Genomic DNA, 25,924 nt, shown 5'->3' with positions numbered 1-25,924 from the left:
CTAACATACTAACACAAAATAGCATTGACCTAACCATAAAAGACACCTCACCTCAAGACATGTATAGTAACTCTCTCTCTCTCTCTCTCCCTCTCCCCTTCTTTAAAACTTACTTTCACCTTATCTACCATCAATAATGCTTTCTTTTGAGCCCACACCCATGACTCAAGCAGACAAAGAAGGCCCGCAATGTTTTGATATTCAAAAAAATCATAATCCTGATTTGTTAGCTTGTAAATTAAGATTTCCAATAATCTTAATGAGGGGTCTCCAACCTATAAATAGGCCCCTCTCCTTCTTGTAAAACAACCTCCAACATCTCACATAACACCCCAACACTCTATGCGTGAGGAGAGACTTAGGTGTAGCAACCACTTGTGAGCTTCACTCTTCAAGCTACACATTGCAAGCGAAAGAGCGTGAGTTCCACAAATCTCAAAACCACTATTATATATGCTCCTTCATCATCAATAAATTGAGGTTTGGTGCATCAAAGGCGTGATTCGATGTTCAAATCTTCGTCCTTCCATTTGTGCAATACGGTTTGGTGAATTCAAAGTGACTTGTGTATTTTGAGTTTTTATCGGTTGATCTTGATTTTAGGAAGTTTTTTAGTGTGTTTTTCATTGCCAATTTTGTGTCCATTGTAAGAGGGTATTGCGGTGAGAGGTCTCCCACACCCTAAGACAATGTGTGTGTGTTTTGGCAATGTTTAGCAATCACTAAGCATTGAGTGAGTTTTGTACAAGTTCTACGATAGCAACCTAACGAACCATATCCATTTGCAAGTCACAAATAAGGTATTATGCAAGATCCTTTTATCTCTCTCTTACCTTTTCTCTAGCTCTCTCTGATCCATTTTGTGTGTCTTGGTGTGAGGTTGTTTGTGTGTGTTGTGTGGTGCATCTTCTTGGTTTTACCAAAAATCTCTCTTGCGTCCTAGTTCGCATACCATAACTAGGTGGTGCCCCTATCTTGTTTGGGTTTGGCTGTGGGTTTGTTGTTTTGTTGTGCTTGTGGTTGCCCCAGCCCCAATCTAGCAGCACGGGAGCCTTGAGGGGTGTTTAGAGGCCGCCTTTCTTGTTGCCCGCCCCGCACCGCCTCAATTTTGGTGCCCCCACTGAGGACAGACTTGTGTATGTTTTGTGTAGGCTCAACCTTTAGCATAATCAAGTAGCTTGCATGAATCACGAGAATTTGTATGATTCCTTCATTGCAAGGCAAAAGGTACACATAATTGTTAGTACTAAGTTGCAATTTCAACGTGTAATTCGTAGAATTTTAGGTCCTCTTAGGTTGGCAGAGATAAACGCATCAGTAAATCCTTTTATTTTGCCTCTCATTAGGTACGACCTTAGTTTGGACGTCTATATTTTTGTTTTGTTTTAAGCATAAGGTCATGCATAGACAATGGATAATGGCCCAAGAATAGAGGTTTTCCCCTTTCATTTTACTCCACACATTAGAATAAATGTTGCAATTAGTAGAAAGATCCATTTTCAACAACGAATGGTGTTCATGTTTGGTGCCCAAAGAGCAGGAGAAATTCTTGCATCACCAAACCCTGTCATTCTACCTCTCATCAACTACCACACTTCTTTTGATGTACATGTGTTCATTTTATTTTAAAATGAAGTGCAGCCCGGCAAAATAGTGTGTATGTTTGTTTTTTCTTTGTCCAAGTTGTTACAAGAAACAAAAAAAAAACGATCATTTGTTCTAACTGGGAATGTGTGTGCAGTGAAAGTTCAATCCTTAGAGATCTAGCTCTATTACCAATTGAGTTGCAGGAGCAAGTAGTAAGGCGTCTCCCTCATAACAAGAGGGTGGTAAAGTTAAGACGGAAGGTCCTACGCGTGGATTCCATTTTCCTCTTGTTGTTGGGCACTAAGGAAGACCGCGCATTCATCCAACTAGTGTGTGCCCTAAGATTGGTAAATAGAGTGAAATTTGGCGTTTGGCGAGTGCATTTCACCATTGAGGAAGACTCTTCAGGAAACTTGCGGCCAGAGTTCACGCTTCATAGACTCACATTTGGTGAATTTTTCCCTCATTTGCGTCTTATTAATAGTCTTCCTTTCGCTTTCAACAAAGGAGATAGGGAGCTATTTAGAGCTTGTATTAATAAAGAGAGCATAGAGAAGATTGCAAATTTGTATAAATTCTCATCCTTCTCTACTTTCTATGACACTTTGTTCATAGAGACATTGTAAATCTCTTTATGCTTTTGAATGATTTAACCATAATCCTAAGGAGTTTTGTCCAGGAATTTTGTAGCACAAGTGGAGTCTTTAAATCTTGCAAACTTGATTGGACTTGATGAGGATGTTCTTTATGAAATTGTGAGAAGGTTGCCTCACTCCGACTGTGTGGAACTCGAAGGAAAGGAGCTCCTAGTCAATTGCTACTTTCTCACGGCCTTCGACGAGCATGAAGATCTAGTTTTTATACAAACCGCTTGTGCGTTGGGAATTGTAGAGCAAGTGCAATTTATCACTTGGGACGTGGTTGCTCTTTTGGATCCAGAAAATGAAGTTCTAGAGATTTCTGTTTATCGCCTTAGCTTTGAAGAATTTCAACCCTTCTTAGAGCTCATCAATAGTCTACCTTTTTGTTTTGATCAAACAAATCGAGACCTTATTGAAGCTTGGATAGCTGAAGAAGAAAACCTAGAGTGGTATTTTCTCACTTCTTCATTTGCAGGCGAGTGGTTCTAAATCTCTATTGTATCCCTTATTGTAACTCGTGTTGTAATCTTTCATAATAATGGAGAGCCAACGCCAAATGTCTAGATATCCTCTTTTCTTTGGAGAGCCTGGAGAGGATGCAGAATTATTTTTAGCAAATTTCAAGATGTCTTGCCGTATCAAGAGGATAGTAACCGATCAAGAACGTGTAGAAATGTTTGAGGTGGTCCTTAGGAAAGATGCTAGTACTTGGTTTGACTCTTTGTCTGAGGAAGTTAAGGGGAATTACACAGAAGTGTTGAATCGTTTTAAGAGATACTTCTTTGATCCCCAAAACACTCAAAAACTATGGCAAGACATTGTTTCTCATAAGCAAAAAGACTTAGATGACTACTACTTGTACAAGCAAGAGTTTCTACGTCTTTGGGCTCTATGGATACGAAATGTTGCTAACCCTGGTGATGGTGCAGAATTTTTAAAGAAGGAGAGGTTCATAGCCGGACTCTTTCCTGACCTTAAGGTAAAAGTTGAGGCGGGTGCACCTGCTACTTTTGATGCAGCGGAAACTAGGGCTGCTGAGAAGTATAGGAAACTCAAGTGCTTAAGGGGAGAGGTTCCAATAGAAGTTCTTAGACCCAAAGGTAAGTCACAAGCATCAACATCTAGGGAGCTTCCTGAGGTAACGGCGGAAGTAATTGAGAAGTTAAACGAATCTTTAAGCAGCTTGTCAATTCACCTTGCACAAGCTGTAGGTCCAAAGGGACAAGCAAAGAAGTCTGAAGAGCGAGATCCATGACCTAGGAGAGTCTTGCAATGTTGGAATTGCGGAGAGTCTGGACATGGGATGTATAATTGTCCTTGGCCCCGTGGGGAGCCAGGGAGACCTAACTTGAATTACCCAGTGATGAATGCAGGTGAAGGAACTGGTCCACAACCAAGGCTTCTACAAAGACCAAATGGACCAAGACCACCTCCACAAGGGGTAGAAGGAGTTCCACCTTTGCCAGATCCAAATGTGCATGTGGTAGAGGTGACAAACTCAAATGAGGTTGACATGGAAGCAAATGGCATTAAGCGTGGCCGAGGAAAAGGTAAAGAGAAAGAGGGTGTCCCATCACAGAGTGACCATGGACAAGGCAAGAAGGCAAAGGAGACCAAGGAAGCTAAGAGGACTCGACGTCGTATCAATCTCCAAGACTTCCCTCTTGGACATGGTATGGCTCCATACAACCTGTTGGAAGACATGCGAGGTAAGGGTCCTGATATCTCATGGCCTCAGTTTCTTGCATTATGCCCACAAGTTAGGAGGGATTTAACAAAGGCAGTTAGCACTAGGAGAAAGGTAAAAGAGAGTTTTCCTGTTGTAAAAATTGCACATGCTGAAATGAACGAGGATATTACACCTGTGCTAGATTGTTACATAAAAGGAAGATTGGTTAGGAAAGGTCTAGTGGATGGGGGTGCACAAATTTGCATCATGACAGAAGGGCTCATGCAAAGACTAGACATGCACATCCATGAGACACCTGAAATCAAAGTGAAAATGGCAAACAATAGCAAGGCTAGGTGCGTAGGCATTTGTAAAAATGTTTTTGTGGAGGCCTTTGGCATTAAGAAGGCAGTGGATTTTTATGTTATGTCGACCAAGGGAAGTGGTTATCCATTTATCCTAGGAAGACCATGGCTAATGAAAATGCGAGCTTTGCAGGATTGGGAGAGTGGAAAGCTAATTTGCAGGAATGACAATCACAAGAAGGTTGTCTTTGACATGAAGGAGCAACGCCAAGAGGAGCTCCATGAAGAATCATCTCAAAGTGAGACGGAAGAAGGTTGGACCGATAGCACTTCAGAAGAAGAAAGTAGCGGCAGCATTACTGAAGAGGAGTCTTCCATCGAAGTCATGGGGGTAAGGTTTAAGCCAAGCAACCAAGAGACCTCTTGTCAAGGCTTGGAGGAGGTAGGTCCTCAAGAGAACGAAGGTGATCAAGATGAAGGGATGCTGGAAGGTATGCTATCAACAACACTTACAAAGGATGAAAGAGAGGAGTTCAAATGTGTGCTAAGGAAGTTTCCTAGGCTTTTTGCTAAAGACTACACCGATGTGCGTGGAGTAGATGCTGTTCAACACAAAATTGAGTTGAAGCCAGAGGCCACACCTAAGGCTCAGAAGCTACGAAGGCTAGGAGTCATCAAAGAGCAGGCTCTACTCAAGGAGGTAAGAAAGCTTCTAGCAGCAGGGTTCATTTATCCAGTGGAGAATTCAGAGTGGGTCTCTCCTGTTGTTGTCACTCCTAAGAAGAACGGCAAGTGGAGGGTGTGTGTGGATTACCGTCCCCTCAATGAGGCAACAAAGAGAGATCACTTTCCCCTCCCATTCCAGGATGAGATACTAAATGAGGTAGCTGGTCATGAGAAGTACACTGTGTGCGATGGTTACTCAGGTTACTTTCAAATAGGGATTGCACTGGAGGATCAATTGAAAACAACCTTTATCACTCCTTGGGGTTGTTATGCTTTTAGAGTCATGCCATTTGGTCTGACAAATGCTCCTGCAACATTCCAACGTTTCATGAACATGGTGTTTCAAGCATTCTTTGGAAAGTCAATTAGGGTGTTCATTGATGATTTTTGCATTTATAGCTCAAAATCATTGCATCTACAAAGGGTAGAAGAAGGTTTAAAGAAGCTCTACGACATGGGAGGTCAACTCAACCCCGACAAGTGCCACATAGGTGAGGATGAAGTGATCTTGCTCGGTCACAAGGTTTCCTATAAAGGCATTGAGGTGGATCCTTCAAAGGCAAAGGCTCTTATTGAGCTCCCCTCACCCAAGAATCTCAAAGAGGTCATATCATTCGTTCAAAAAGTGAAGTATATGTCACGCTTTATTCACTTAGCTTCGGAGTTGCTTCATCCTTTGCAAAAGTTGACACAACAAGTAGAATTTGCATGGTCTGATGAGCTTGAAGAGTATTTTTGTAACATTAAAGTCATTTTGTCAGAGCTACCAACACTCATGCCTCCTTGTTGGGAGTACACATTCTTTGTTAGCTCTAGTGTTGGAAGGGAAACAATTGGTGCTATGTTGCTACAACAAGATCCCCACAGTACAAGGATGCGACCCATCTACTTTGCTAGTAGGGTCATGAATGCTTTGGAGAGAGACTACACAGAAGCAGAACTCATGATGCTTTCTCTCATGTTTGCGGTGAGAAAGTTTAGATCCTACTTGCTACCAAAACCTTTTGTAATTCTCACTGCAGAAAATTTGTTCCCTTGGGTGTCATCTCAAATGAATCTTAGTACTAGGATCTCAAAGTGGATTATGGAGTTGCAAGAGTTTCAATACTCTTTCAAGGTAGAAGATAGTGTGCGTGCACAATTGGCAGGGATTCTCACTTATAGGGTGCACGAAAAGGAGATTAAGGTGCCTGAAGTAAAGACCCTACCATTGCCACCACCAAAAAGTATTCCTAATGCTTTTACTTTGTTCTTTGATGGAGCTTTTCGTCGAGCCACAGGAAAAGCAGGGGGAGGGCTAGTGTTGCTCAACCCAAGTGGAGAGGTGGTCATGAAAGAGAAGTTCAATCTACCAAGTTCAGCTAGCAACAATGAAGCAGAATATGACACTCTACTTCAAGGTTTGAAGATGTGCATTGGCCAAGGGATACAACGCCTCATGGTAAAGGGAGATGCACTTCTCATTGTTAAACAGATTTTAGGCATTTGGGCATGCAAGAATGAGAGCTTACGGACAAAAGTTCATGCCATTCGTAGATTGTTTAATCAATTTGAAGAAGTGCAACTATATCATATTCCTAGGAAACAGAATGAAGATGCTGATTTACTTGCACAACAAGCCGTTGCATGTGTAAAGAAAGAAGTGCAGGTCATCATGGTGGCGGCTGCTGTGAAGCAACCGAGGTACCAGGGATTGGAGTCATTGGCTCCCATCATTGGCTACATTTTGGAGGGTGAGTTTCCACCAGACTTCACAAAAGCTCAGAAGAGGAGACTCATGAAGAAGGCAAGCGTATATCTCTTCCTAGAAGGCTCCCTCTATCAAAGAGGGAAGGATCAAGTGTGCAGACGAGTACCAACTATCAAGGAAATTCCAGCCATTCTAAAAGGTTTGCATGAAGAGGCATGTGGTGGTCATTTTGCCCAAGAATTAACTGTGAAAAAGATTTTGCTTTCGGGTTATGTTTGGCCAAGTTTGCATGTGGATGTTCAACATTGGTGTAAAAGCTGTCACACTTGTCAGATAAATGGAAATAGAAGGTTGGTGCATGGCCCGAGGCAAATAGTGCTTGCAAATGGACCCTTTGAAAAGTGGGGCATTGATGCTATGGGTCCTCTGCCTAGGACAAAAAATGGTAAACTCTACATTCTAGTGGCTGTAGACTATATGACTAGGTGGGTGGAAGCACAAAGTGTGGCAAAGGTAAATGAGAAGACAGTGAGCAAATTCGTCTACACTCACATTTGTTGTAGATTTGGCACACCTTTGGAGATTGTTTCTGATAATGGTCCAGGGTTTAGAAAAGGATTGCTCACAGAAGTTTGTGAAGAGCTTCACATTCTACATCGTCATAGCACACCATACTACCCACAGTCAAATGGTTTGGTGGAGAAGGCTAATGGTGTCATTGCAGGAATCATTAGAAAGATGGTGCAAAACAAGACAAAATTATGGGATGACTTCTTGGATGGTGCCTTGTGGGCATATCGAACCACATATAGGGAAGCCACGGAGTTCACACCATTTCACTTGGTCTATGGTCAAGAGGCTTTGCAGCCTATCGAGCTCAACATTCCAACAATGCGACTTCATGGCAAAGGAGCACAAGATGATCGAGAGGTATGGATGGATCGACTTCTTACGTTAGTGGAGCTTGAGTGGAAAAGAGAAGCAGCATACGAGTGCTACAAGAGGAAAGCCACACAAGCGAAAGAAACGCACGACAAGAAACTGAAGGACAAAGGCATCAAGGAAGGAGAGCTTGTGCTAAGGTATGACAATCGACTTGACAATCGTTTTGATGCCAAGTTTGAAACTAGATGGCAAGGGCCATACATAGTCAAGAAGGCTTTCAATTCTAGTTACTATCAGCTTATGGACTTGAATGGTAAAGAGCACTCCAAGAAAGTAAACGGGTATCGCTTGAAGCCCTATTTGAGTCGCCTTCTACCAAAGGATCTACCAAAGATCTGTCCAAAGGCCGCTGTCTCATGTAAGTATTGTTACATGAAGCATGAGTGTAACTCCAACCAAAATCCTAAGGGGCCAAACAATGAAAATCTCGTCAAGGACTCTAAAGCACTCTCTTTGGAAAAGATGCTCTATGATGGTACATGAATATACCATCATCCTGAGGGAGGGCTAATGATAGCCGTTTTTTCGGCTCTTTGTAATTGCCACAGTGAGTTACCTCACCCTACAAAATCACCCAAACACTGTGGCTATCCCTGACATTTCACTGTACATAGGCGTGTGTGAGTTAGGGGGCTTTTCCCATATCTTCTTAAAAACCCTCAGCTAGCTAGTCACTGGGCTAGGTGAGCCAAAAAAAATAAAAAAAATAAAAAAAATAAAAGTATATTATGGCCTCTTTGTGTGTAAATATTTCATTGTATATATGGCCTAAATATAGGGATTTTTTATAATTATTTTGGTATTTTATTTAAATATTTCTACTTAGGTGTGTGTTTTATTAAACCTATGTACACCTTCTTTCATCCTCTTACACCATAATTATATTTTTTGCCAATATGTACATACTCTAACCTTATATTTTTTCTTTATACAAATCACTCCCACATTTTCACCCTCACCCTCGTGAAAACAAAAAATTGATTTCTACTCATTGGTTACTTTTATTATATTATTTACTTGCATACCTTTTCCTCTTTCACCCAAAATAATTCAAGGAGGGACCATATCATATGATTCCAATATCTTTCCATATCCATAACTCCTCCATATTTTTATTATTATTTTTACTCATTATTCTAACACCATGTGCTCATTGAGCTAAAGTCCATGAATAGTCCATACACTAGTCCCACCATGTATATATTTCTTATTTCACCAATAATCCTCCTCCATGCATGGGTCAAGAGAAACTTGAATGCTTTGTATTATAATATGACAAAGGAGGGGCTCACTCTTGGATGCATTGTACAAATTCAACAAAGGAGGGGGCCACTAAAAGACTTTTGCAGGCATAAAAAACAGGCTTTTTGGTGAGAATTTTGGCACCTATCTCCACTCCGAATTTGGAGCGGTGGTCAAAAGAGAAAATGTAGCCCACGCTCTGAATAATCACCTCAAATTTTTTCATGATTTTTGGAGCTACCAGCGATGAGCTATGATTTTTTGAGTGGACCCCAGTCTGCCCACTTTTCTCACAAGTAGCCCATAGTCTTCTCTCACCTCTTTCCACACTTCTACACACACACACACACACACACACATTTCTCTCAATCCCTCACTCAAACCTGCACCTTCAATGGTTTCTCTCACCTTCCTCACCATTAACCTCCCCACTTACTCCCATAGCTCTCATATGAGCTCTCCATGTACATACACCATCTCTATGCCTCTCTCTATTATCTCCAAAGTACAATTCCATCTTACCCCTTATATATATACATAAATTCAGCATGTGTACCATGCTTAACCTCTGCCAATCAAAAGATCTCATCAACGGAATTACCATTTTCATCACGATGATCAACCTTGGCGGCGGTGGCATAAAGAAGAGAAGACGAAGAAGAAGATCGATAGTCATTTTGAGAACCTACACAAGTGAGTTCAAGCTTCTTCAAAGCTTCACTATCTCAATGATTCTCTTTTAATTCACCCCTCTTCCTTCATCAAATCAACTCACTCTACCCATTGTAAATGTAACATTAACTTTCTAGTGATTACTAACGACTAACATACTAACACAAAATAGCATTGACCTAACCATAAAAGACACCTCACCTCAAGACATGTATAGTAACTCTCTCTCTCTCTCTCTCCCTCTCCCCTTCTTTAAAACTTACTTTCACCTTATCTACCATCAATAATGCTTTCTTTTGAGCCCACACCCATGACTCAAGCAGACAAAGAAGGCCCGCAATGTTTTGATATTCAAAAAAATCATAATCCTGATTTGTTAGCTTGTAAATTAAGATTTCCAATAATCTTAATGAGGGGTCTCCAACCTATAAATAGGCCCCTCTCCTTCTTGTAAAACAACCTCCAACATCTCACATAACACCCCAACACTCTATGCGTGAGGAGAGACTTAGGTGTAGCAACCACTTGTGAGCTTCACTCTTCAAGCTACACATTGCAAGCGAGAGAGCGTGAGTTCCACAAATCTCAAAACCACTATTATATATGCTCCTTCATCATCAATAATTTGGGGTTTGGTGCATCAAAGGCGTGATTCGATGTTCAAATCTTCGTCCTTCCATTTGTGCAATACGGTTTGGTGAATTCAAAGTGACTTGTGTATTTTGAGTTTTTATCGGTTGATCTTGATTTTAGGAAGTTTTTTAGTGTGTTTTTCATTGCCAATTTTGTGTCCATTGTAAGAGGGTATTGTGGTGAGAGGTCTCCCACACCCTAAGACAATGTGTGTGTGTTTTGGCAATGTTTAGCAATCACTAAGCATTGAGTGAGTTTTGTACAAGTTCTACGATAGCAACCTAACGAACCATATCCATTTGCAAGTCACAAATAAGGTATTATGCAAGATCCTTTTCTCTCTCTCTTACCTTTTCTCTAGCTCTCTCTGATCCATTTTGTGTGTCTTGGTGTGAGGTTGTTTGTGTGTGTTGTGTGGTGCATCTTCTTGGTTTTACCAAAAATCTCTCTTGCGTCCTAGTTCGCATACCATAACTAGGTGGTGCCCCTATCTTGTTTGGGTTTGGCTGTGGGTTTGTTGTTTTGTTGTGCTTGTGGTTGCCCCAGCCCCAATTGAGCAGCACGGGAGCCTTGAGGGGTGTTTAGAGGCCGCCTTTCTTGTTGCCCGCCCCGCACCGCCTCAGTATATACAGGCTCGGCTGCCCACATGCGTCTGTAAATTTCTTCCAACATAAACTGAATCCGTCTCTGGTGTAAAAGTATACCGTGTGTGTGCAATCCTCCGTGGTGTCTGAGAGGCACTATACTGGAAAGAGACTGAAAAAGTCTGGAGAGCATGGTCCACTGCTACTCCAACAGGCCTAAGACCCACACTGAGATCCTGAATATTAGAGATGAAGCTCGGTGAAGTCATGACATAGTCCACCGTATTGGCCCCATGTCTGTGTGGAAAGCATGTGAATCCCCCATACGAAGGAAAAATCTCTAGACCATTAAGTATGGCCAGACCATGCGTAGTCGTCATCTCCATGAGGTATCTCCCATACTCTGTGCTCTCTATCCTGTGAGTGTCTATCAAGTCCCATCTCCGATATATCCATCTCTCTAAGCATCTCCTCCGAGGTATCATAAAATACCGTTTGGGAGTTGGCCGTCCTGGCATTAAAGTCTCCCAAGAGAATGATATCTCCATCTCTAGAGAACTCCCATATGTCATCATCAAGTATAGAGAAAGGGGATTGCCCTCTAGGTGAGGTATAGACTGATGTGCTAGGGGGAAAGTAACATATAGCAATGTATAAGAATCTGCCTGTCTCAGCTCTCAGTCTCACCCACATGTATCTCGCCTGGTCATCTCTCCGGACAATCTGTAATAGCGGCTGCAACACCTCCTTGAATAAGACTGCTACCCCTCCTGAACCTCGACTCCCATGCTGGGATCTAGCGTCTGGCCGACAAGCTGTCTCCCATAAATAACCAGTCACATTTGGCATCGACTGTCTAGATTTTTGATGTGTCTCTGAGTAAAAGACAATGTCTCTATCTTTGAAGCTATCCTCAAAGGCACCCACATCCAGCCTATATGATCCATTACAATTCCATACCGCCATCCGGAGTGTGGTCCCATATGTCTCGCACCGTCATGCTGTGCGTTTTTCCAAAACCACTACTTTCCCTCCTCTATAAAAGGCAATTTTTCCCTTCTCCCTTGCTGCCTTGATCTCTGGCATCAACTCTTGCATATGTGCTATTTGTGCTAAAGTAAGGTCATCCCCCATAAATATTCCAGTTTTCTTAAGTGCTGGTCTCTTCTTCAGGAATTCCTTCCTTGTTTCCAAAGTCGGGAAACGCAAAATAAGTGCTTTCTCTTTGACGTTTCCCTTCTCATCCACTCCCTTCTTTCCTACTCTCCAAGCACCTGTGTGCATAGGTTCCGGGATGCCCATGCGCTGCAAGAGTTCCTTCACTTCGTCTTCTACATTCTCGGTGTCTTTGATACCAATAATACGCACATGGAGGGCTCTACTCCTCCTCTTCTGTTCCTCCTCAATGGTAATATTGATGATGGTAGAAGTCTGTGCGGCTTCTGGCATCCGGGCCTTCCCTTTCTTTGCACCTTCAATCCATTTTTCTGCTTCGTCAACTTTATCCTGTGTTTTAGAAAGGCGCTCCGCCCATGAGGAAGCCTCTTTCGAGTTTAGTTCTTCCCCTTCGCACAGAGTTTTCACCTGCTCCTTAATATCTTCGAGCTCCTTTAACATCGAGGGCTGATTTCCCCCTTCCGTTTTGGGCATAATTTTGCACGCTACAAGTTCCCCTTTAAGCTCTTCAATCACTGCATCTTTTTCCTTCATGCACTTTTCCACATTGGTTTTCCAAGATTCAAAGCTTGCAATTGCCTCATCCAACTTTTTATGCATAATACATTCCATTACATTCACTTCTGCCCGCATTAGAGCCTGCATCTCCCCTTTCACAGATATATACATCTCATCATGCTTACCAAGCATCGCTTTATCAAATTCTTTCCTCATATCTGCATACATAGAATTCTTATAACTCTCTGCGTTTGCGTACATCTCTTTCCTGATGTCATCTCTCATAAAGCTGAGCTCAGATTTAATCATCACTTGAACCCTCTCCATCATTAAATCATCTTGGATTCTGACGGTTTTCCTTGCCCGTAATGAGCTTGGCGAGAGTATGCTATCTCTGTTCCTCCGCTTGAATGTCGCTTTCATTTTTTGTGGGGTGGTGAAGCCACTTGCATCACCATCCTCGACTGGTTGGTCCATTTGAGAGAGAAGAACAAAGCGAGCACTGAGTCAAGGCCCTCACCAGCGGAGGTCTGGCCTCCGCCCTGGTTGGCCTTGCCCTCGTCACCAAGTCCTCGCCCTCGTCCTGGCCGACTTGACTGCTCTCATCCTCGCCCTGGCACTGGATCCTCGCCCTGGCACTGGTCTCGTCTGGTCGCCCTTGGCTCTTCTAGCCCTCTCCCTTGGTAGGCAGCTAGCTCTCGCCCTTGGCACAGCTCGCCCTCGTCCTTCAGAGGTTAGGGCCCTTGTCCTCGCCCTTGGCAAGCTGCTCGCCTTCTTGACACAGGACCAGCAGCTCGACCAGGTCCACCTGCTCGCCCTCGACCAGGAGCTCGCCCTCGTCCCTTGTCCAGCAGAGAGAGAGCTCGTCCCTCGTCCTTCGTTCAGCAAGTTGGCAACGCGACGAGCTCGTCCTTCGTCCAGCAAGTTGGCAGCGCGAGAGGGTTTGACTCAGCCTGCTCGCCTTCGCCTCAGTCTCCTCCCCTCAGCCTTCTCGTCCTCAGAGAGAGAGAGAGAGAAATGAAATGAAATGAAATGTTATATTAACGTCTTCAAAAAGGCCAGAATGACCTATGAGACCAAACTGATACAAAAGTGGTGAATCTGTTACAAAGTCTGGGTACCTTAGTACTAAAGTACTAAGTGTGAAAAGTGTGAAAGTGTGAAAATAAACGTGAAAAACTAAATACAAAGTATTAAATAAATTTCTTAGGAGCATTCTGGGTGTCTGGCTAGAATGCTTCTAATCCTTTGTTGTAGTCTCCTCCGGTGAAGTGTGCTTCTGCATCTCGGTCGTGGTTGTCTCGATTTCCTAAGCTCAATCGCCCTGTCAATGAGGGTGCCTTTGGTATGGATGTGGGTACTCCTTTGTGCTGGCTGCTGGTCTCTTGCTTCTCCTTCTCCTCCTGCTTCTCTCGATCCGAAGAAATCTGTGATCTGCCTCTGAGGTTGTAGTGCTCTTTGTCTTCTCATTAGATTATCCCTGTGCCGATGTATTTCCAGTAGGTACAAGCCTAAGCATCTTTGATCTTGGTATTGCATGACTCTATCTAGAGGTCCAAAGCCTTCTTTAAATAAGCAATGGAAACGCCCATGTATCTCATAGTATATGGTGCAATGGCATATGTAGTGTAATTTTGTCTCTGGCTCCATTCCGCATAACTTGCAAATTCTGCTCTCAGGTGGGATTCCCCTAAATCTGCCAAATTCAATTTCCAGCTGGTGTGAGGATGTACGAATCTGACCAATAACACATCTCAAACCATGAGACAGGTGGGTATCCATGTAGCTCGGGCGAATCACAAATCCATCTTCAGATAGCTGTAGGAAGTTTTCTTTGTAGTCGGCCATCTTCGTGCTCAATTCTTGTGTAGGGTCTACCCATGTCCTCTTAGTATCCAACTGTATAAGATCCTGACAGATGATTTTATTAATCTCCGTTCGTGTAATTGCCTGTGATGGAGCCTCAAGAGAGTATTGGTAGGGGGGTAATCTTTCCATACTGAACCCGTGTCTCTGAAACCACGAAGACGGTTGCGCATACAAGCATGATGTATCCCTTTTCATTGCTAACTGTCGAGAGGATTCGAGGGCCAATCTAGTATAGCGGCAATTATTTGTATCCCACAAACCATGTATAAAGGACACTGATCTGGTAAGAGCTTCAATTTCTATCGGAGGGGCAGCTAGTTCCACTTGGATAATCGCGTGTGGTACGGAGGCCTTGGCCCTAATCATTCGGGAAATCATAGATACCAAAGGTCTCTCCATTGGCTTCCAATTATCCTGATCCACAGATGGTCCCCAAATCTGGACCCCATAAAGCATAGCCGAAGCCACCACAGTATCAAAGAGCCAAAGTTTTGTTCTTGGTTCCTGAAATTGCACTTGTGAACACATCCTCTCCAACCCTCCCAAGGCCGCAAAGGCTCTAGACAATCTAGCCTCCGCTGCTTTCTTAAGAGTAAACTTGAGTCGTGCAAATACCACACCAAGGTATGTGCATCCATCCTGGCCATATGCAAATGTAGGTGCCGATCTCCTAACCCACTGCGGTGTGGTGTTAAACACCATAACTTTGGTTTTACCCAAATTCACCGACAGTCCGCTGCCCTCCGCAAATTTATGTAATGCATCTAACTGCCTTTGCATTCCCTCTGGTGATTCTGCTATCAATACAATATTATCTGCATACAACAACAAAGGGATCCATGACCTTGCAAGTTGAGCACCTCTGTCACCCTCTCTATCAATGTAATCTGATACCTCATCTATATACATACCAAATAAAGTAGGGGACAGTGGGCATCCCTGCTTTACTCCAACGGTGGAATGAACAATGTCGGAATCCCCTTCTGGAGTACGTACATAACCATTTACTGACCCATATAAGGCCATGATCCCCCAGATAATCTCTTTGGGGACCCCTAACTCTTGCATTCTGTGCATCAATCTGGCCCTTGGTACTGTATCAAACGCTTTCCGAAAATCCACAAAGCAACAATACATTCTTCTCCCGCTTGCTCTTCCTTCTTCAATAATGGCTCTGAGCGTAAGAATATGATCTAGAGTGGAATAACCCCTCCTGAATCCAGCTTGTCTTGTTGCCCTTATGCCCTCATTCTCTGCCCATCTACTCAGTTTTTGTTCCAGAATGGATGCGTACAGTCGGGTCAATGTGTGACCCACCATAATGGTACGGTAGTTCCCGGGTATCATAGGATCCCCTAACTTGAAAATAGGTACGATAGTAGATAATTTCCAAGATTCAGGTAATCCTTCACACATGACCCGATTAAACAGATGAGCAAGGACTTCTGAAAGTAGATCCCTTGCATGGATCAAATGTTCTGCTACTAGACCCTCATGATCATATGCTCTTCTTGTCTTCATCTTATCAATGGCTTTTTCCACCATTTCTGTAGTAAAGAAAGTACTAGTAGCAGGGCATGGCTCTAGCGGATCTGGTAGTGGAGGCTGTCCAGATACCATATATAATGATGTTACATATTGACCCCAAATCTTAGGAGAAGTAATTGTCGGAGGCGATGAGTGCTCGTGAAATAAACGCCAGGCCTCATGTGAGTCCTGACTCAAGAAGAGCTGATTAAATCCTTCTCCAGTTTGGCTAAAAATGCCCTTTTCTTGCGACATACTATACACCGAAGAGCAATCCGAGACTGCTTATATGTGAGGATCCCAAGTGTAAGCTCTTTCTGGACCTGGGTTCTCGTCTCTCTGCATTCCTCATCGTACCAACTGTTTTGAGGCATGTTCCCAGATCCTCTCTTCTGATCAGGCTGAGTATGTGGGTATGCCTCTTGTGCTGCTCCATGTAGTATCTCTGTTAGCTGAGAAGTGATCTCCTCTACAGTATGTACTGGCTCGGCTGCCCACATCCTATTATAGATTTGTTCCACATAGACTGAATCAGTCTCTGGTGTGAAAGTATATCTTGTGTGCGTCTTCTTCCTTGGTACTTGAGAGGCATTGTATTGGAAGGAGATTGTTAAGGTCAAGAGAGCATGATCCACTGCAATCCCAACCGGTCTGGGTCCCACCATAAAGTCTTAGATACTAGAAATAAAGCTTGGTGAAGTCATGACATAATCCACTGTGCTGGCCCCATGCCTGTGCGGGAAGCATGTGAATCCCCCAGATAAAGGGAAATTCTCTAGATCATTAAGTATGGCCAAACCATGTGTAGTTGCCATCTCCATGAGATGTCTCCCGTATTCAGTGTTCTTTATCTTGTGAGTTTCTAGTAAGCCCCTCCTGTGATAAATCCACTTCTCTGAGCATTTCCTCAGAAGTATCATAGAATACTGCTTGAGAGTTGGCCGTTCTGGCATTAAAGTCTCCTAAGAGGACGATGTCTCCTTCTCTAGAGAACTCCCATATGTCATTATTCAATATGGAGAAAGGGGACTGTCCTTTAGGTGAGGAGTAGACTGATGTACTTGGAGGGAAGTAGCATATAGCGATATATAGAAATCTACTTGTCTCGGCTTTCATTCTGACCCACATATACCTTGCTTGTTCATCTTTCCTGATAATCTGTAGTAGTGGTTTCAGCTCCTCTTTAAATAAGACTGCTACTCCTCCTGAACCCCGGCTACCTCGTAGAGATCTCTTGTCTGGTCGACCAGCTGTTTCCCATAAATACCCCTTCACATGTGGCATAAGCTGTCCCGGTATCTGGTGTGTCTCTGAGTAGAAAACTATGTCTCTGTCCTTGAAGCTGTCTTCAAAGGCACCTACATCTAGCCTATATGATCCATTACAATTCCACGTCGCTATCCGGAGCGTCACCCCATAGGTCTCGCACCGTCATGATGAGCGCTTTTCCAGAACCACTACTTTCCCTCCTTGATAAAAGGCGATTTTCCCTTTTTCTCTTGCTGCCCTGATCTCTAGCATCAACTCTTGCATGTGTGCCACTTGTGCCAATGTAAGGTCATCTCCCAGGAAAATACCAGTTTTCTTAAGAGTTGGCCTCTTCTTTAGAAATTCTTTCCTTATTTCTATATTCGGGAAGCGGAGAATAAGTGCCCTATCCTTTACGTTTCCCTTCTCATCGACTCCTTTCTTGCCCACTCTCCATGCACTTGCGTGAGTAGGCTTTGTGATGACCGTGCGTTGTAGCAGTTCCCTCACCTCTTCATCTACATTCTCTTTGTCCTTGACTCCTGTGACCCGCACATGCATAGCCCGAGTCTTCCTTTTCTGCTCTTCCTCAATGGTCATATTAATAATGGTGGAAGTAGGTGTGGTCTCAGGCATCTGGGCCTTCCCTTTCTTCGCATCCTCAATCCATTTCTCTGCTTCATCAACCTTTTCTTGTGTCTTAACAAGACGTTCTGCCCACGAAGATGCCGTTTTCGATTTCTGTTCATCTCCTTCCCGTAGAGCTTTCATCTGATCCTTCATGTCCTCGAGCTCCTTCAGCACCGAAGGTTGGTCGTCTCCCTTCTCCTTAGTTGCAGATTTGCAAGCCGCAAGTTCTCCTTTTAGCTCCTCGATTATTGCATCTTTTTCCTCCATGTGCTTTTCCATATTTGTTCTCCATGCTTCAAACCTGGTTACTGCCTCATCGAGTTTCTTTTGCATAACGCATTCTGTTACATTTACTTCGGCCTTGATTAGGTTTCGTAATTCCGTTTTCACGATCTGAATTTCCTCATTCTGTATCCCCCGGATCTCTCTCCTAAGTTCTCTCATCATGTCTCCATACATGGAGTTCCTGTAGCTCTCGGCCTTCGCGTGCATTTCTTTCCTGATGTCATCCCTCATATAGTTTAGCTCTGATTTGAGCATCACCTGGACCTTCTCCATCAGTAGCTCATCATGTATCCTCGAGGTTTTCCCAACGTGTAAGGATCCTGGTGATAGTACAGTAGCTCTGTTTCTTCGTTTGAAAGTAGCCGTTGTTTTTTTTGGGGTGGTGTAGCTATCTACACCTGGCCCTTCCCCTTCGGTAGGTGGGTCCATCGAACCCGAGCCCCAAATCTGGGATAGGGTACTAGGGTACTAGGGTGAGGGACTGAGAGTATGGCAAAATTATTTCAATTTTACCTTAAGGCCTTAAATCGCTTTAAACTTGGATGCAAAGAGAGGGCTTAAAATCTCTTTAGGCTTGAAATTTACCTTAGGGCTTAAAAATTGAAATAAGCTTAAACGTAGGGGATCTTGACTTCCTATGTGTAGAACAGCTGGGGCGACTACTGGACTTGCTACGCGTAGAACAGCTTTGACGTGCTACGCGTAGGACTGCGCGAGACAAACGTGCAGCGTGAGCCTCAGGCAGTGTGAGCGTGAGCCTCAGCGCACATGGCACACAGAGATTATAGAATTCCACCGTTTTGCCTCTGTCAAGAGGCAGCGCCACTAGCTTCATAGTTTGCAGTATGCTTACAGGTTAATGTATGCTCCGATATTACTAAAAACAGATGGCTCTTTTTGCTTGTACACAGTATACAATGGGTTACACTGTTCCTATGTATACTGGCTGTGGTGTATTCTTGGGTTGTGGGCCTTTTGGATATAGGCGATGTTATGCATGCTGTGGCTTGATGCATACATACTGTGGTTTCTTCCTGATCTATGTAATTTATATGCTTTGTCCCCTGTGACTACAGCCTTGGGGAGACTTGCCTACATGGTTCGAGATGTATGCTTTTGAGATGCTTCAGCATTCAGGAGGAAATTTGTGATACTATGTCCGACCATAAGCTAAGTCCCTTACTAGGCCTCTCTCTGCATTCGGAACCCAGCACATATGGTCCAACATCACCACTTCATTTTTGCGAACATTCTGGTGGCCACCAATCTTGTCCAGTCTGAGCTTCTTCATGTTATCAGCTAACAAATGCTGGCTTCCTTGCCCGAGCACGAGCAAACTTGTTGCGAGTTAGCTCCTTTCTTCTCTTCCTGTTGTGATGATTGTTTATGTGATGGATACTCATGTGATGACTTTGGAACACCAATGGGTTGCAGGCATCTTGATTGAGATGGTCTAGAAGAATGCTTTTGAGACGGGACTTGCAGAGACAAATTGTTGGTGAGGTGGATGTTTTGCTCATTCAAAAACATAAAATTGCTGCACCTTCATGGGCTTCTGGTAGTGGGCAGAGCAATGCATGTGGCAACCCAGTTTGATGAGACTTTGGTGAGATTTCTTTCAGTCAATGTTCCCAATAGGCCCCGTGATCGTGCTCGTTTTTGGACAACTTGGACTACCTCTCTACCTCCTGTTGAGAGTTTGGTTATTGGTAGTGATTTCAACAATATCGATTCTGATGCGGATTGCGTTTTGCATGTAGGCCGGTGTTATCATCGATTTCACCCTTAAAGCAGAGCATTTTTTGTTAGCGACACACTCTGCGGATGCTTGGCACATTCCGGCGTTTGGTCGTCATTAGGGATCTCTTTGCTACTCATGGGGATTCAAGGGGGCAGCCAGACTACTAGAGCATTTGGATAGATTTTATGTTGCTGCATGGGCAGCATCGAGGGGTGGTGCCACCTTCATTTGGGCCGGTACTATATTGTTGGATCATTTCCCTGTTTTGCTTTACATCTCTTTTGGGGTCCCTTCGGCCCCAAGAAGAGGTGCTCGGATCCCAAAGAGGGTCCTTTTGAAGCAGGACCTACGTCGACAGTTACAGCAGCTTTGGTTAGAGGAGGCACCTTCTACTGCTGCACCTGCACAGTTGTTAGCATCTTGCCTTCAAGAGTCCAGTCGTTTGTGTAGTAGGGAGACGGCATGTTCTTTCAGGACTCTCCACATGATCCTTACTTTGTAGGAAGACATATTGAGATTCTGGAGGAACTACGCCGGCTCCGGGACATAGGTCTGAGTTTTACTCTCATGCTTTGGCGACCCATTGAATCTCTCGAGGGGATAGAATGAACAAGGATTTCTTTGCTATGCACAAAGAGAGACCAGCTGGGTCTACAATGCGTGCGATCAAGGACTCTGCAGGGGTGCTGCATGACGAGCCAGATCAAGTGCTAGCTATTGCTTCAGATTTCTATGAGCACTTGTTCACAACTGAGGCAATCACTCTAGAGATTTTATAGGCTGGCTCTTTACGAGAAGGCGCGTAACTACAAATATGTGCCTTCAGCTGAAGGCTCCTTTCTCCTTGGATGAGTTACGAGATTCAATGCATAGTTTGGCTCATTCCTCTTGTCCAAGTGATGATGGTCTCACTAGAGGTTTTTTCACGACTCATTGGGATGATGTACAATTGTGGCTCTTGAGAGGTTTCCACAACATATTTGATACGGGTCTTATACCGCAGTCGATGTGTTCAGGCCTTATATCTCTTATACAAAAGGGAGGGGATACCACTCGTTTGAGGCAATGGCCACCCATCACCCTTCTCTCTTCGATTAAAAAGTTATTGGCCAAATTGATTGTGCTCGACTGCATCCCTTTCTGCTGGACCTCATACGAAGTTCTCACACAGGATTTGTTTAGGATCCGTGTATTCTCGACAATTTGTTTTGCTTTCATCAGGCATTAAAGTGGGCTCGATCGTCACATACGCCGTTGGCGATCCTCCTCCTCAATTTGGAGATGGCCTATGACAAAGTTGATTGGTGTTTTCTTGAGGGATCCCTACTTCAGGTATGTTTTCTAAATGCTTGGATTAGAGGCGTCTCAGCTTTATATAGCTCAGCTTCTAGTGCTGTGACTATTTAGGATTTGTTGGAGCTCTCTTGTTCAATCAGGCAGGGCTGTCTGCTGGCAGCTTACTTGTATTTATTTGTGGCTGAGATAATGTCGGATTTCATCAGGGCGCAGCAGCCAGGTGTTAAAGCTCTCCTATTAGGGCTCTCCTGATGCTCGCTGAAGATGAGCCAAATTTGGTAGATTAAGAGTATGCCGATGACACTCTACTGTTTTTATGCTATGCCTCGGATGTTTTAGATACGATTCATCCCTCTTTGGATATATATTGTTAAGGTAGTGGTGCACACATCAACTCGCACAAGTCTTTTGGCATTCTTGTGGGGGTTGATGACATGCCGACCTGGGGTACAGTCGATGGTTTTACTTGGTTGAGACCTGGTCAATCTTGTAGATACCTGGGGTTTCAGGAAGGTCTGAATGTGACTTCCGAACAGCAGTTCGCACCTGTTATGCAGTCGATGCGTAGAAAGCTTTGCTTTTAGTCTTCGCAGCATCTCTCTTTGGCTGGTCGAGCATTGGTGACCAATCAAATGTTGTTGGCCTCTGTTTGGTATATTGCATCATGCTGGACGCTCCATAAGGGCGTTTTGGCCAGGTGAGGTACTCGATTCGGAACTTCCTATTTAGAGGATCATACAGCACTCGAGACACTCGGACTAGAATTCGATGGTCCACTGTGATTCTCCCCTGTGCAGAGGGAGGTTTGGGTGTCATTGATCCGAAGTTACAAAGCCGTGCACAAGCTCATTGTTCGCGGTTTCTTCCTAGGCTATGAACCTTGGAAGATGTTACTTCAGTTCAATTTAGCTACAATCACTCCTATCCATGGTGTTAAGAGACATGCACACAATACAAGAGCTCACTCTATAATCTTGTATGATCTAAAGACCGGCAGTGCTGTAGGTGGTGGATGGCCTTCTTGACCGTCTCTGCTATGAAGAAAGAAGAGCTCGTTGGTCGAGGTCTGGATGGCTGTGGAATTAGAAGCCGGTTTGGTACCTCATAGAGTCTCTCTGCATAAGCGTGCCATACCTGTAGGTCCTCAATAGGGGTATCGAGAGTGGCTCTCGAAGGGTGCACCATGTTGTGGCACTGTCCATGCTCATGAATAAGAGGTATAGCTCTAGCTCTTTTGCCTCCTTGAAAGCTTGCTGCTTTCGGCGTGTTGAGTATCTTCAGCTGGCATCTAGCTTCTTGATCAACGATCTCCCCAAGGGTCAGCTGCGGCGATAAAGGTCTTTGCACTCATCATCATACAGCTGTTCTATGGCATAGCCCCTGGGGGGGGGGTGGGGTTGTGTGTGGGTGGTGTGCGGGAAAGAGATAATGACCGATGTCTGAAGGACAAATGTGATGTGGGAGGTGAGCATGGGCAGTGGCATAGAGGGGTGTAGTAAAAGGAGTCCCTTCTCGAACCTCTGTCTAGTATATGGGGGCCAGCTCATGTGTGAATTGGATCGTGGTGTGTGGGGGGCGTGTCGTGTATTTGGAGGGTGTGGCGTCTTCGAATAGGTATGGGCGGGATGGTGAAAGAGCTAAGCAGGTTGGTGGCCTCTCTGGATCCCATGATGTACGGTCGCCCCCCCCCCCCCCCCCCCCCCCCCCCCCCCCCCCCCGGCTATAACTCCATATGGTATGCATGTCAGCTGTCCTGAAGTGGGCCACTGGACCATCCCGGGATAAATAATGAGACGACGCGAGGCAGTGGGCTCAACCACACACACACACACACACCTTTTTTTTTGGTAAATCTCTTAGATTAATGTACAAGTGGGAAACCTCAAGACGAGGAAAACCCATCAGAAAACGGTTTAAAAACAGTCAAAGAAAATCCTATAAGCACCAAGGGAGACGTCTCCAGCCTCATAAGCATAGTGTAACGATTGCCCAAGCGACAACTTGAAGTAGTGGAAAGGATTAGCAAGGGAACTATGGAACATCCGAAGGTTACGATGATGCCATAGAGCCCACAAAGCCAAAATCTGACCCAACAAAAAAAGAACTCAAACTGAGAATGTGGAGGCTGGAGCACTCCAAAAAGCCATAACCGTCTATGAAAGGTGGCTGAGGGGAATCGAAGTCGTAGAGCAGATGAGACCTCACGATAGAATGTACGAGAGTGACGACACTGCCAGAGCAAGATTTTTCAGCAGCATTGCAGCTGGTAGAACACCAACCAAACATCACCATAGGAAAATGCGCTCCTTCAACAGACGAGACCTCACGATAGAATGTACAAGAGTGACGACACTGCCAGAGCAAGATTTTTCAGCAGCATTGCAGCTGGTAGAACACCAACCAAACATCACCATAGGAAAACGCGCTCCTTCAAACGCAAACGATTCTGCCAGATACGACACAAAGTGAGCTTCCACCACAAATGAGATTTGTGAATCGACCATAAGTGGTTGCCATGCTGCACTATCCAAGCATCAGATTGTAAGAATGCATAAACCGAGGCAGCCGATATGCAAACAAAACTAATGGTGGACAGGCGCCAATTCAACAAACGGGAGTCCATTGTGCATGGAGATATTGGGGTCAAATCCGAAAGAATGAGCTGAAGCTCCCACCAAACATGACGAGCTGCATTGTGAAAGGAGAGAACATGCCCGTCAGAATCAACCACCTGATCAACCTGACACAATCCTTTTTGAGAGAGAGAACACGCTTGAGGAGGAGCTCGCAGAACTAGAGTGGATGAGAATACCCTACTCCAATGGATACTTTCTAATCTGAGAGAGTTTCCAGAAGGGGAGTGACGACCGTGCCCAAGTTCGCAAACACAGACTTCATCTTTGCATCAATTTCTCTCACCAATCAACAGGAGGAGGAGTGTGAAGAAGTGGAGGCCATTGCCAAAGAAGAGGTAGAGATTGAAGATGGTGAGGAGCAATCAGGAAGCGATCATTATCTCAATGATCATGGCCCTTTTCATCCCAATAGTATTACTGAGAGGAATCTGAGGTTGACATACTCATGGACTACTTGGAGTGATGTGAAGATTCCAGATATGCAAAGCACATGAGAATCAGCAGTGGAAGCAGTAGAGGGGACCAATCAATTCCCAGATTTAATGTATTACCAAGGGCACCAAGTTGTCCAATAAAAAACGGTTGAACTATTTTTCAGATGCAACAACATCAATGGGGGGTTTCCTAGCCACGTCGGCATATTGCGGTTCTGCTTCCTTTTTCCGAGATGGCTGGTAATCCGAATCCACAGATGCAGCAACGAGGCTACAGGACTTTTGGGGCCACCATGCCAGGTTAAATGGGTAGTATGCAATGCCTGCAGAGTGATGTCTAGTATCCAGGGTTATCCATTTGCGCCAGTTTGTAGGTATGCATGTGGCATCAAAAAAGATGAATCGAATGATGATCAGGGCAGCAATTGATGCAATAAGAATTCCTTCCGTGTATAGACAGCCACCATTCCGTTCTCCTCTTCTGTAAGCCAAGAAAAAGGATGGATGGGGAGAAATTTTAGTGCATGTCTAAAACATTTGTATCAGCCTCTTCACATGCACCTTGGCCAAGAGCTACATTGAAGACCATTCGTATTTTGAAATAGGTGCAATTATTTACATAGTCCCTACCAAAGTTTCTCCATGAAGTGATTGACCAATGAAGGTAAAGGAAGACCATGAAATCACAAAGCGTTGATCTACAGAACAACTAAACAATTTCTCTTTGGAAGGTTGAAGACTATACATTGCAGATTTAGAAAGTAGCTGTCAATACCAGCAAAAATGGGTCTCTGCCAAGACCTGGTCCAATAATAAGGCAATCGAAACGCCCAAGCCATTTCTCAATTTCCACAAGAACCTTTCCTTTGACAGATGCTTCATCTCCGCTGATGGCAGAAAAAAAAATTTAGCCCAGTAGGCAAGAATAAATTTTAGTAAACAATGCAGCCGAATTTAACCCTCCCGTACCTCTACGGTAAAAGTATCGAAGCACTTTAATTTAAATAAAGGGAAAATTACCAAAATACCCCTCTGATTTGTGGAAATTCCCCAAATACCCCTCAAATTTCAAAAATTCCCAAAATACCCCCAATATTTTGTCATAAATTCCCGAAATGCCCCTCCAATTTTCCAAAATTCCCAAAGTACCCCTGATTGTGAGATTGAATTTCACCAAAGATAAAAAAATTTGTACCTTTCATAAGAAGACTGATTGTCTATCAATACAAGATACTAAAACAAGAATTTGAGTGCCCTTTTTCGCGAGGTAACTTGTGACAAATTACATGCTAAGCACTCAAAAACGGATCTCGATTGTCAAAAAAGAATAAAGAACTGATAAGCTTGAATAATCCAACCAAAATAGATACAAGGGTATTTTGGGAATTTCCACAAATTAGAGGGGCATTTTGGTAATTTTCCCTTAAATATAATTAGAAGAGACACGGATTAAACACGAAGTCATAAGTCATGCTTCTTTTGAAGAATCAATCTAGCGAGTGTGCATGCCACCTAGTTTTCCTTTAACTTAATTAATGTTTGAAGAATCATGGAATAAACAAAGAATTTTGTTTCACAAGTCATGCTTCATCAGAGCAAACTATCTGGCATGCGTGGTGCATGGAGAGAGAGAGAGAGAGAGAGAGAGAGAGAGAGAGAGAGAGAGAGAGAGAGAGAGAGAGAGAGAGTATTAATGTCTTGTGTACATGGAGAGGGGGGCTACTGATTTCTGTACATGGTTTTTTCTGATAGACCAGCTCAATGTAGCTTCTACAAACGTCAATAATCTCTCTCTCTCTCTCTCTCTCTCTCTCTCTCTCTCTCTCTCTCTCTCTCTCTCTCTCTCTCTCTCTCACACACACACACACACACACACACACACACACACAA

General features: G+C 43.9%; 1 protein-coding gene across 1 annotated transcript in view; it reads right to left on the bottom strand.

The window, feature by feature from the left end:
- Positions 1-25,924, bottom strand: part of LOC147430301 (ATP-dependent (S)-NAD(P)H-hydrate dehydratase-like) — a 174,177-nt gene that overhangs the window by 51,641 nt on the left and 96,612 nt on the right. The window contains exon 4 of the mRNA XM_086494773.1: positions 24,810-24,921. Coding sequence (XP_086350899.1) covers positions 24,810-24,921 — 112 coding nt within the window. The remainder of the gene's footprint in view (positions 1-24,809; positions 24,922-25,924) is intronic.

The sequence above is a fragment of the Adiantum capillus-veneris genome, chromosome 22, assembly GCF_014529385.1.
Source record: "Adiantum capillus-veneris isolate H3 chromosome 22, ASM1452938v2, whole genome shotgun sequence".
Lineage (NCBI taxonomy): Eukaryota > Viridiplantae > Streptophyta > Polypodiopsida > Polypodiales > Pteridaceae > Adiantum > Adiantum capillus-veneris.
Note: the sequence above shows the minus strand (reverse complement) of the source record. Positions and strands in the feature narration are given on the sequence as shown.